This window comes from Pleuronectes platessa, chromosome 13 (assembly GCF_947347685.1).
Source record: "Pleuronectes platessa chromosome 13, fPlePla1.1, whole genome shotgun sequence".
Taxonomy (NCBI): Eukaryota; Metazoa; Chordata; class Actinopteri; order Pleuronectiformes; family Pleuronectidae; genus Pleuronectes; species Pleuronectes platessa.
Window position 1 is genome coordinate 16,234,968 of NC_070638.1, and position 13,767 is coordinate 16,248,734.

At 44.6% G+C, this 13,767-nt stretch overlaps 1 protein-coding gene across 1 annotated transcript in view; it reads right to left on the minus strand.

Annotated features, from left to right (window-relative positions):
• Nucleotides 1-6,468: 6,468 nt before the first annotated feature.
• Nucleotides 6,469-13,767, minus strand: part of ephb3a (eph receptor B3a) — a 33,090-nt gene continuing 25,791 nt past the window's right edge. Inside the window, exons 13-15 of the mRNA XM_053438743.1 lie at nt 13,454-13,603; nt 11,288-11,481; nt 6,469-8,239 (exon numbers count right to left, since the gene is read on the minus strand). Coding sequence (XP_053294718.1) covers nt 8,128-8,239; nt 11,288-11,481; nt 13,454-13,603 — 456 coding nt within the window. The 3' untranslated portion in view covers nt 6,469-8,127. The remainder of the gene's footprint in view (nt 8,240-11,287; nt 11,482-13,453; nt 13,604-13,767) is intronic.

Genomic DNA, 13,767 nt, shown 5'->3' on the forward strand with positions numbered 1-13,767 from the left:
TGTCAACTACCGGTGTCGACCGCTACATGAATAATCAAATACAAGCATTGCTTACCCTGTCTTTGCTTACAGCTGCTGGGCCATTTTACAATGATACTACTTCTTACGTGTGAAAGAGACGAGCTGTTATTCAAGCAACTTATGTTTACATCGGCACACGCAGGGACACGAGTGGTCACATGATATGCATTTCCAGAAACGACTTGGAGTTCTATAACACGGATACTCGTGTACAAACTTTTCCGGCACGTGAACACACGACACCTATGATTGTTGTTATTCTCTATTGAGTATTTTCACACTGTTGCATTGCGGCTTTTACTTAGCCGACACTTCTTTCACCAGCATCACAGCCCAGCATCGAGATAAACCCTCAGCTCTGTGTACTGTATCCATCCCCTCGACTCAGTGTGAGGCAGTGATGAGAAGATGTGCTCGAGTACATCGCACAAATATTTCCTCAATCTCGCTCCCTTCCCTCATCCTGCGCCCCGTGGCCCTCGGTGAGAAGCATCAATATCGCTGACAGATGGTGGAAGCACAGCGAGAGTGGAAGAAAAAAGAAGAAGAAGCTCCAGCTACATACAGTAGGACAATTTGTGCAATGTGTGAATCCTCATTTAGTTTAATTTAAAGCCACAGAATTTCCATATTGCTCGCATTAGCGCGAATGAAGCTCTGATTCCTGAATATTCATCTACTAATACCGCGGCACACTCCACTGACTCGTACTAACTACGGCAACACATTAGAGTCAGTGCCATCTTAGCAAAGTCACTTTACCCTGTCACTTTAATGCTAACGACTGACAATTAATGTTGCAGGGAGGTGCATGATGCAACGTTACACTCATACACACACACCTACACACACACACAAACACACACAACCCCACACACACACACACACACACACACACACACAGCTGACATGCAGCTAAGCTTTAATACGGGGATTTGATTTTGAATGGGTCATCATGCGCAGACATGTTTTGTGTGGCCATTTATCAGCGGCGGGCACAAAAAGTTGACTGTGCGACTTGTTGTGAATATGCTGGAGTTTATATGAGCTGCATGATGAATAGCCGGTGTCAGGTGTTACCATGGGGATGATTACTTGAAAGCAGCCAAGGCAGTATGAGCATTTGGGATTTCTAGCCAACCCATCAAATGCTTGGCAGGCCATTTATTTCAAATATACAGGTAGTTTCAGGCAATAAGAATCTGCCTGTGTTTGTGTGTGTGTGTGTGTATGTGTCTTTGTGATAGACAAAAAGAGATCACGCTGCACTTCAGTCCAACAGCCTCCTACCGTTTAATTACAAACCTGCGCTGACACATACCGCTGTCACCATCGGCGCCGGTGACCCCGGTAACAGGAGGAGACAGCGCGACACACCGCGCTCAGCTCGGAGCGGCGAGGAAGTGTTTCGGCCGCTCGCCTCTCCTCATCTTTCCAGCGAACTGCGAAGCCCTCCACGTGTAGAGGAGAGTCCCTGAAGCCCGCCAGCCAGCCCTCTCGCTCACGGCCTTGTTTCTAACACGCCCCACAGGCCACAACAAAAGGGCCTCTGAAAACAACCTCTCAAAACTTGGACTGGCAGCCCGGTGGGTGCGATCCGCCCCGATGCTCCACACAGATACTTTGCAGATTTGGAGAGATAGGAGTTAAGCCCAGGATCCCCCAGTCCCTTTGGTCTCCTTTCACTTTCTCTGCCAATTTGGGACATCTGCTCTGAAACCACAGCATCACCCCCCCCCCCCACACACACACACACACTCCGTTTACTCAAAAGCCTAAAGTCTGTCTCTTCCTGATGTCATGTCCAGACTCTTTTCGGCCCCTAAATGTTTCTCTCTGTTCCTCTAGAAAAATAATGTGGTCTCTTCTTGTTTCTCAAAAAGTCGTCCACTACAACAAATTCAAACTGAGTTAAACACAGTGAACCCAGAAAAAAGAGACTACAGCTCCCAAACTGTTTTTCATGAGGTAGTTTCGGCAAAAAGTGTGGAGAAAACGTCAGAATAATTTCTTTTGGAATAAAAAGTGCTCAACCGAGCAGCTAACTTGTAAAAAAAACAAAAATTGTCAACGTTTTTGAATCAACCTGAGAACTTCGACCATAGCTCTGTTGCTAGGCAACGGCTGTAAGGCTAGGACCAGTTAGTGATGCAACAAGACGACCAGACTTCTCATTTGGGTTCGGCCGACGTGGTCAACGTGGCTGATGAAGGATGAAGCTGACCTCGTCCTCGTAGACCAGGTCCTCTGAACAAGATGTGACCACTGAGACAGAGCTATCAGGTCCTGCTGCCTGCAGGCTGTACCCAGGTGCCGCCGCTCACAGGAATGTTCTGGGCCTTTTCGTGTTGTTGTGAATGCTTCTGACCCGTACAAGGTAAACTCCATAAAAGACTGCACTCTATTTCATTATGGGCTGGGGCTTATTGGGAATGGTGTTCTTTTTAAGCTTCTATAAACAGAAACACTGAAAATGGAGTGAGCCATGTACACATGTTGGATTTTCTCTTGTTGGTTTATAGTTTGAAATGTCCGTGTCATTTTGACGGGGGTTTTCATACTTGGGGATCAGAACATGGGATTTCCAGGAGCCAGGTAACCACTGGTGACGTTAATGGTTCCTGCCAAGAAGTAGTCTGTGACACAGCTGTGCCCCAGCACAAACAACACAGATTCAAACATCCAGGCAACAGCGATTCATCCCCAATTCCTCCTCATCCTTCCATTTCCTCATCTCCCCCTTTGCCCCTTTCCTCCTCCCGACCTCATTTTCTGCTCTGTCCCTGCAAATTCTCCTCAAACTGTGTGTGGCTGTGGCCCATAGATCAGCCGCCCTGGAAGCAGCGGTGTAGGGGTGGAGGGGTGGAGGGGTGGAGGGAGGCAGTGAGCGGACGCCTTTCTGATGCACTGTGTCCTGTCCTGTAAACACAACAGGGCACTGACACCCGTTAATCAATGGTCAGGGCTTCAGAGACCATTTAATGGATCACGCTGCAGAGATCGGGGATCGGACTCGGGCGGAGGTGGGGGAGCCTCTCTGAGCACAAAGTGCACTGTCATGCTAATCATCAGTCCCTGCAACACTAAGGGCTTTCATAAGGAAAGTGCTGGGAGGTAAAGGGGAAGTATTATTTGTGTGTGTGTGTGTGTGTGTGTGTGTGTGTGTGTGTGTGTGTGTGTGTGTGTGTGTTTGTGTGTGTGTGTGTGTGTTTGTGTGTGAGGGTGTTTCTGTGTTGCAGCATTTTTAATTAAATGTGAAAAAAAGTCATTTGAGGGGAAAATTGAGTATTTCAGTAATTAGACGTTTGTAGCTCCTCATTTATATTTTTCATTAGACGTGATGCCGCAGCCCAGATTACAGTTGCATTCAGTGCCAGCTGCTACGTCGAAATGTTCACACCATAACACTTGGAGAGCGGGGTTAGGGAGTAATGGATTATCTTTAACAAGATTACCATAATCTGGTTAGGAGAAATGCTAAATGTAATCCATTCCTTTAGATTTAAAAAGAGAAACGGTCCCGCAACTTTACAGCTTCATTCTGAGTTGTCGATTTATAAGCAAAAAGTGGAAATTGCATGTTAATTGTTAATTAGTGTCTAAATATAAGGAAAATGAAAGTAATGTCTTTATTATAATGAAGTGTGTGATATATTATGTTCATACCTATCACTGCTATACTCCTGAAGACAACGCAAGCCCCTTTTACACAGGTCAAAAACCCACTACCACACACTCTCAGCTGACTTTAGGCTGTAATGTGAGTGGATTTGAATTGCATTCACTCCCAGCTCCTATAACACGGCAGTGGACACTGGTTTTAATCGGCTCTGGCTCTGTTGAAAACATGACAAGTGAACACGCTATAGGTTTTGGTTTTATTTTGGAAGTCTAGATGCTGACGCTGCATGAAGCATGTACTACTTGTGTACTTTTTGTTTTTTTTACATCTTAGGAACAACCTGCAACAGTGTTTTGGAAAATGGAACAACGGTAAGGCGGCGACAGCTGGGAGAGCGCCTCAGTTCCCAGTACCTGTGTGACATCGACCATGACTCAACGAGGGGAAAGCACAGAAAAGCAAAGTCCTCTACTGGCACTGGGAAAGGAGTTGCCTTTCTTAGCAGGTTTACTCGCATTTAAAAAACCAGCATTTACTGTCCCCTGCCAAGTTTTGAGTAGAAACGATAATATTAGAGCTTCATTTCGACACAACATATATTAAACAGTTTGTGTAATATTGGATTGCCCCTTTAAGTTCACTTACAAGAATCACTATAAACACCAAACAACAGCAATATATCACGTTTCTGAGCATTTTGAGGATGTATATTATCATGACAACATAAACATAAATGTATGATTATTAAAGTCATAGCTGAGCCGAGTTGAGTATTTTTTTCCCTTTGCCTGTCGTGCACGGAGCATTTTACTGAGACACCTCACACGTAATGTCTCAGCAGCAGCTATCTTGTGTGTGTATTCACCATTTCCCTCATTTGCTGCCTTCAAATCATAACACTCAGCCAGCTTAATTAAAACAGAACCAGCTTTACATAAAAAACCGTTGCTGAAAAGACTTTGATTTCCGTTTGTGCTTGCAGTGCAGAGATGCAGAATCTCCTCCACAAAGTTTGAAAAATCGGAAGATATTTTTGTGTCTCTCCTCGCAGTTTGGGCTCGGTGCTGCATGAGCCTCACAATAAAGAGGGTAGTTTTCCATTGATGAGCCGGCACAGGCAGCTTCAGCACCAGCACCAGCAAATCACCTCTCTGTTAAAAGGCCCTGATGCGTAGCAAACTCTCCTGCCAAGCCTCGTCGCTCCAAATCTGCCTGCTTGCAGACCCCCTGTAATTGGAGGCATTAAACTTGCTTTGGACAGGATGGCATATGAGTGCTCTGAGCCCGGAAGAGAACTGACTGGTGCATTCAGGAGGGGTACTACACAAGTAGCCGCAGCTAAATCGAACAAATCACTGCCAATCCTGCAGATCTGCTAGCGAGTGCCCGAGCGTCTGCAGTTGTAGTAGAGTGTGTGTTTGTGGTGTTTTCTCTTCCTGCCGTGTCCTGTCTGGCCCGGTGTTTGTGTGTGATTATGTACATGGGGGTCTGAAGGCAGAGCTGCTGTTAATCTCGCACTGATTGTCGGGATCTCTCTGGTGATGGAGGGATTTGACGGTGAACCCTCCAACTGTCTGGTCACTGACAAGCAACCAGCAGCCATGAAATAAAACCTGTCCGTCATCCCACCAGTGCTTCCTCAGTTCTCACTCCACCGAGCATGCTCATTAAAATTGCCGTGAGAAACTGCCGCTGCTGATTTTTCATCACTCAATGGTGTGTAATACAATAATGAGATATTTTCCTTTAGGTTTGCTGCCATTTTGCATCATCTTTAAATATGCAGCCGTGGGGGGAATAAACCGCTATATTTCCAGCTCTCAGGAGATGGCGGCTGGCGGATGTTGCCTGTGATGTAAGCAGTGAGCCACAGTGGCCGGCGAAGCTGGAAGCGCTTCAAGTGTTTACTGGTAAACAGGATGCAAATCCTCACTTTTGACACTGTGTCAGATCTCAGATGTCATGGAAAATACCCAGCATGTAGAATAGCTGCTGTTTCAGAGATGAATTCAAAGCCGAACGCTCTTCAGAATAACTTCCTACAATGCAGCTGTTCACTGGAGGCCCTCGTCCTGAACCGGTTTGTATGCATAGTGTTCTCCTGCAAGGTCAAGCACTTGTACACATCTTATTTCCTGCTTCAACAGAAAGACCAGTTACACCACAAAGCGTTTATCTGGGATCTGCCTGCAAAAGCTTTGACACACATGATGAATGCCATGCTGCCTGGGTCGCCCAGTGGAATTACACTCTGTGGCTCGGTGTGTGTGTGCGTATTTGTGCATTTGTACGTGTGCTTTGTGTTGGTTAAGTGTGTGATTGTAGCAGATTAAGGAACATGTGGATAACACAACTGTAGGAACATCATACAGCTGCAGCCATTCATATATGGTTAATCATGAACCCTTGAAGAGCGCCACCTCCCCCATGGTCAATAAAACCAGGGGGTGACAGCTTCCCTCTTCCGCATCGCTCTGCAGAAAGACCTAGTTTGTGTCCCGGTTACCAGATTAAAGCCGAACAACATTGACATCTGGTGTGACGCCAGATTAACTTTGCTTCCTTGAAGCCTGTCCAGCAGCAGCTGAGGCAGCCGACACTGAAATCCCCAGAATAGTCCTGTGGTCGCGCTAATTGGCGAGCGGCGTGGACCGGCCTTTGATTCGTCTTAAATCTTAATGAGTCCGTCCGAAGCTGCTGTGATATTCCGACTGAGGTGGTACAACACACTCACGATTCCCTCCTTTCATCCCGCGGCCGGATGAGCAGAGACCTGGAACCTCGGCCTGGTGAACCCGCCGAGAAATCAAAGAGAATACCAGAGATCCGTTTAATAATTTATTTGCATATGATTATCGTAAAAATACTGAAAGAGAAATGCTTATTTTTGTTCTAGTTTTCTGGCGTTTTTTTTGTTCTTCCTTGTTTTTTTTTTACAATCTAATACACCTTTAATTGCACAGGAAAAAGTCTGCCTTAACAGACACAACGTTGATTTTCTGTTTTCATTGTGACATATAGTTTCAGATATGTAATGACCATTAAACTGCAATCTGCGATTTGTTTGCTCATCCACAATAAACAAACAAGCATAGAAACAAGGGTCATTGAGGCCAAAGTCAGGTCAGATCAAGTAAATGCTGAGCAGATTGGTCCAATAGAAATACAGTATTATATACAGGCAGTTGTTTTAGATAGAGAACTGCGCTGACAGGTGGCGTGCTGAAGGAAACACATGTCGGGCGAAATAAACCAGTGAGTGATTTGTTTAACATCCAAGTTTGTAGGTCTGGTCAATATTAAGGTCACGGAGCTATCATGTGGATAGTGACCTTTTTAGTTCTCGCTGATCTGCAACATGTTCGCCAAAGTAAAAGATACAACAACAGCACTACCACGGGCACTTTTCATTAAAAAACAAAAAAATGCCGAACAGCGATCTCGAAAGTCTCCTCAGTGTTTTTTTTTTTTTTTTTAAAGGTCTGAGCAGAACGTTTCCTTCTCAATTCCCTCATTCATTTTCTGTCTGGTTTGTACATGTGTGAAAAAACAAGCATCGTAATAAAAAAGTTGAAGCCCCGGTACTCGTAAAAAAAAAAAAAAAAAAAAACAGCAAAAAACACCTCTTTGCAATAATAGATAATAACTTAGCATTCAAAACAATGCCTATATGAATCAAATAAGATTAGGAAAAACATGGACGTTAAAGGTCCATACAGCAAGATGCCACCAAAGCAACAGTAAACGTGGAACTGGTTTTTGTACTTTTCCCATGAAGAAGCGTCCACTTTGGCATGCACATGACGTGTCCCGCACAGTGTCAGTTCCATCTCCCCTCCGACACAGAGAGAGAGAGACGGTGTGAAGACTCAGATGCTTTGTACACATTTGTAACAAGTTTATCTCCCGGTACACATGGAAGACGGTATTTAAGAGGAAGCGGATGAAAAGTAAGGTTCATTGTTTTTTTCTTGGTTTGGAAAAAGAGAAATTGCAAAAATAAAAGAACATTGGTTGGTTGGGTTGGGAAAAAAACAACAATGGACTGAAGATCTACAGATGTAGAGCGGTTTTAAGAGTTTTGGCACTGTTGTATTGTTGTAGACACTGAATCCTATCATCTGTGTGAGCTCTCTCATCCTCCGTCAGGGGTGGAAGAGAGGGAGGGATTGATTCCCAACCAGCAGAAAACACATGCAGACATGCAAACACAACCTGAGAGGGGGCAATAGGAAGTATGTCAATTTTACAAATCCAGAAAGTGTCAAGTAATGAACACACACAACTGCGATGGAAAGTTCTCTTTAAATGGACATTAAATCTCCAGTCGGGAAAAAAAAAAAGTCTCCAAAAGTGGGTCCTTGCTCTCTGCAGTTTCTTCCTTCTATCTTCTTCTTTTTAATATTTTACATTAGGCTCTTTCTGCAGCAGAGTTTCTAGGTAGTTTCTCATTCGTCCTGCGTCCTCCGATGACTTGTGGCAGCTCACACTCTGATGGGGAGAGTTTGGCTCATCTGTTGCCGTACGATTTCCTGACTGGTGTCCGGACTCTTCCTGTTGTGTCCTGGCAGCGTTCCTCCGAGCCGCAGCAGGTCCCTGCCAACACAAAGCCACGCAGGTCAACAGCAGGTTCACGGGCACTTAAAACTAAAGATACAGCTCATTATTACTGCGCTAAGTGTTCTCATTGAATGTGGATAAAGGCTTAATCCATCTTATAGTGACAGAGTTGCTATATTCTGCATAGTCCGTATAACTAAGACCTCATGGTTATAAACGATAAAACACAGCAGCAGTGAGTTAAAAACTGAGCTGCAGATTATGTAAGAAGAATCCAGCTCATTCATCACATTTCCAGTTTTAATAAAAGTTCTGGATATTTCTCAGCTATCTCGGGAGAAGCACTGTAGCCTCAGAGTGTCCTTTGTTCCTCGGCCAGTGTCCTTGTTTTCAAGGCCCTCGTGGCTGTAGATACTCTACAGATAGCACCGCATCTCATATCCTCCCCCTGCCTCCATTATCTGGCCCGGCAATCGCTGCCCAGCCAATGGCAGGTGAGCGGCGGAGAGAATTCACCGGATCAGACGCACACAGAAACACGGGAGACGCTCTCTAAATCATGCTCAGACAAAATGATCCTTTCTCTCTCCTTCTCTTCCTCCTGCTCCCGCTCTGCCTATCTCTCTTGTTGTTGCATACAGATGAGGCTATAAATTAATCATTGGCATGTCATCCGCACGCAGCGACACGTAGCATAACATGCGCACACACACACACACAAACACAAACACACACACACACAAACACACACACACATAGCCCATCATAGCATCGGGCGCGCCCTCCCCTGATGCATTAAAAAGCTCATTAGCAACCTAATTAAACACATTCCTCTCTTTTAGCTTCTCCTCAATCTCCCTTATTACTCACACTTCATCACTTCCTGCTTTTCCACATCAGCAGCTTTGGCTGCTGTCTGTCCTATCACCTATTTTCCAGAATCCAGCCAAGTATAGGGGAATTAAACCGAGGTCAGCCATTACATTTCCACACACAATTAGCTTCACTGAGCCCAAGTCCTGGCATAGCGATCGCCCTTGGGGCTCAGTCACAGAGAGAGACTGTGAGCCAAGGAGCTGGTACCAGACTTGGATACTGGATGTATGAATTCTGCCTTTTGTACCTGTCGACACAGGAAACCAACTCGTAGTCAGGGTCGCAGAGTGGAGGATGTGTGCTTGATTCATGAAACATCCCTGCAGAGCGGAGGATCCAGCATCTACACCGGCACCAATCATATTGTTGACTTGATGCCAGAATAACAAAATGCCTCACAAACATGTTGGTAAAAATGGCTGAAGCATTTGGAGACAGCAGACATAACCTGATATACAACCTGTCTCCACCCAATAGATGGCTACCTATGAGTAAGTCAACTTGTAAACTTCACAAGGAAGTGAAAAAGAGGCAGACGTTTGTGTCGCAGCTCGAGCATCCTCCCAGATCAACTGAGAACATAAAACAAACCAGAGCCAATAGGCATTGAAAGCTGTTGTGAGTCTCTTTAGGCCGGCAGTCTTTTTTTTTTTAGGTGAAATCTTATTCTAACAGCCCAGAGGCGCCGCCGCTCCTCTCTGCACCAGGTGGAGTCCTGGTCCTCAGCTTCACAGCAGGAGACGATTTCACACCAAGTGAGAGAGAAAAAATTGCCTCACTCTTTTTTTGTCTTTGCTCTATTTCTGCTGTTGCTGTAGTAAAAACCTTCAAAGCATTTTTCGCCTATGTTGAACAGTAGCAGCTTTATGCAAATACTTTATATTATGACTCAAACAACAGTCAATATTGCAGTCACAGGAAACTTGCTACCAAATATTACATAAGTATATTATATAAAAACTTACAGTATGTACCTATATTATATATTATACATACATATACATAATTAATTATGTGTATATTGTATTTCTAGTTATTTGCTTTTGCTTTCTTTTTATTTAACATGTGTAAAGTGTTTTTAAGTATTGTTAAAAGGTCTATACAAAGAAAATGTATTATCATAATTATTATAATTATTTGTTGTTGTTGTTGTTGATATTATATTCTAATATATTTTGTTATTATAATTTATACTTTACCTTGAATTCTGGTGGCTGTCTTTGAGATTCTTCCAAAGGGTTAACAGGTTTGTAGTAATGTAGCTTTCAGTACTTTTAGTTGAACATTTGGTTCAAAGTTCTGTGCATAGTCGAGTACTCACTGAAACTGAATATTTTGCTATAGCCACTCAGAAAGAGTAAACTTCAAACTCTAAATAAATTTGATCTAAATATTGCCTGAAAAGCTGATACATCTCGCAAGAAACTTGCCAAGGTGGCACCAGTGAAGTGCTTTGCTCTAAAAAGAAGTGAAATTGCAACATCATTTCTGAAAGCAAAATGTTTCCATCCACTTCTTTCAATTCAATTCAGCGTCTGAGAAGCAGCTGGAGAACAAAGGTGCGTTACAAACTATGACAGAAAACTATGTGAGAGAACTTCTGCCGCGTCTCTAAGTGAAGGATTAAGGTGTGGGCGTGCTTCAAACGAGGTGCCTGTCAGTTGGTGGAGCAGCAGCCTCCTCCACCCACACCTTTCCAATGTTGGAGTCAGAGGTGGGGGTTGGGGGTGCTGCATCAATCAATTTGTGCAGTGTGAGAAACAGCTGAACTGTGTTCGTACAACCAAGTGCAATAGTGTCAAGTTATCGTCATTTCGGCTTTTCGCGCAATATTTTAGGCTTAAGATAGACTTTGACTTTATCTTGCTTTGTTTGCACAGGTACGCATCGTGGCAGCCACAGCTCAGAAATTAACGCTTTGGGTCTGCATGATGCAATACCCACATGGACAGTAGGGGCAGTGTACTTGCTTTTGTCACACCATCTTTGATTTAAGGACCTGTGCAGAATGCTAATCTAATACTCCAGTAACAAGAGTACTATATGTGTTGACCACAGCAGTTGTGTGAACAATTACCCTCTTGTCACAAGCGAGTGTCGACGCAAAAGCATGGTTTAACAGTAAGTACATCTAGATGATATTAGATGGTACCTCCTACACACCACTGTTTCAAGCATAGTAACACCAAGTCCTGCACATGGTCTTACCCTGAGTTGGCGCTGGTCACCACCTTCAGGCTGGCGGCATTGCGGAGCAGCTTGTCCAGGGTGCTGACGATGCGCGAGAACTTAGGCCTCAGGTTCCTCTCCTTCATCCAGCACTCCAGCATCAGCTGATGCAGCACCATGGGACAGTCCATGGGCGGCGGCAAACGGTAGTCCTGCTCTACTGCCGTCATCACCTGAGCAGCAGGAAAACGTCATTAAGGCTCAGATTTACCAGCAATGCAAGCAGCTACATGTGTGCAGGGGCGTTGCAACAGGGTTGGAAGAGGAGACAATTGCCTAGGACCCAAAACTGAGAGGGGGCCGTGACAACGTTAGCCTTCAGAAACGGAAGTTTTGTTAGTGGTGGTGGGGGTTGGCAATCAAAGTTTACAACTTCGCTATTGTTAATATGTATACAGAGCATGCACTTTGTTTAGAAAATTTATGAATAATGATTTATGTTATCATGTATCTTGGGGTGGGGCGGTGGGGATTTCGGTTTGGTTTGTAGTAGAACCCCAGGTCCCTTTTGCCTTGGACCCCTAGAATCCCTTGAAACACCCCTGTATGTGAGGCTGTTCTTAAACATTGTGATGCTTCGGGGTAAATGCTAATATTAACATGCCAAAATGCTACAGTTTTTGAAAATTTTTACCATTTTAGTTTTGTACGTGAACATGCTAACATGTGCTAATCGGCACCTAAAACAAGGCCCAGCAGAGGCTGAAAGGACTTTTTTTGCAGACGACTATTGAAACCTGAAGAGGATTTCACCAAATAAGTGTCTCAGAAACTACATACCAACACTTTTTTTTTTTAAATAAAGGGATCACCAAAACCATTACAGTTCATCCTCCGGGGACCATGAATATCTCTGCAAACTTTCAACCCAATCTATCCAATAATTCTGAAGATATTTCATCATAAACACCAGAGCAAAACAAAAGATTAATTTTCACATTTACTGCAACATTTTGACCCATTTTGAACATTTGACTCTCTTGTACAGAACGATTTGATCAACTTTGTTGTGGTGCCTCGTCATAGCGCTAACACCCAAAGTTCTACACTCTCACTTTTCTCATGGATTACTGCTCACTCAGCCTTTGTAGGTGCAGAGGAAGAACAATCCCTCGTTGTCGTGATTTGTCCATCGTTAGCCGGTTCCTCCGCTCAGTCTGTCACATCTGCCTCCACAAAACTCCTCAAACTATTTTTTCTCAAGTATTCTCAAAGTTGTCACTTCAAAACAGCCATGATTGATAGCAGAGACAATTAGTGGGGGATGAAAACGTTTGCTCATTGATTTGATTTCGCCAAGCAACTACATTAGCCTCCATACACTCTGTATGGGTTTTAACTCCCCACAACAATAACAAAATTGCCATTTGGGAGCAATAAAGCCTTTCAGCTGCACTCGTCTTCCCCTGCTGTTTGTCCTTTGATTTTTTATGTCGAACGAGTACCTCTGTTTATATCTGCTATTTGTCGACTCTGTTGCTTATTGAGCGACTGCGGCACAAAGGCTGCCGGGAACAATAGAGGACCGCTACTTTGATGCTTTCATTAGTGCGTGTGGGTTTTGTTATGAAAGTTATACATACATTATTGGCATTTTTCATTTCGGCTCCTTCTCTGCTTTATTGCTATCAGCGTTACAACTCCTCTTTTTGAAGCACAATACAGAGCAGATATTCCTCCGAGAATAAAGTGGAGGTGTACACGCCGCTTCAGTACTTTGTTCAAGAGGAGGAACCCAGAGATTTCTTTTTCTTTCCTGCGAGCTCGCTGCTGTAGTTATGATGTCTGTGCCGTGCAGATAGCCTTCAGGTAACAACGCCTGTAAAAAAAGCCTTTCCTGAATATGCCTTTGTGTGTGTGTGTGTGTGGGGGGGGGGGGGGGGGGGGGGGGGGGGGGGGGGGGGGGGGGTAGGAGGATTTGCAGTATGGATTTGTGGAGGGTGGGCAGACTGGGGCTGTAAATAAATTGTTCAAAACTAGAACAGAGGCACACAGCTGCACCAGCATCTGCAATGAGGAGATAAAGACAACCGAACAGGCCCGGGTCCAACATGTCACGCTAGAAATCATGGCCACCGCAGCTCAGAGAAACTTCCACCCACAACTCCTGCGTTGGTCTGTAGATATGTGTTCGCTGCAACTCACATCCTGGTTGCTCATGTCCCAGTAAGGTCTCTCTCCATAGGACACCACCTCCCACATGACGATGCCGTAACTCCACACGTCACTGGCAGAGGTGAACTTCCTGAAGGCGATGGCCTCTGGCGCCGTCCACCGGATGGGAATCTTCCCTCCCTGCTCACACACACACACACACACACACACACACACACACACACACACACACACACACACACACACACACACACACACACACACACACACACACACACACACACACACACACACACACACACACACACACACACACACACACACACACACACACACACACACGC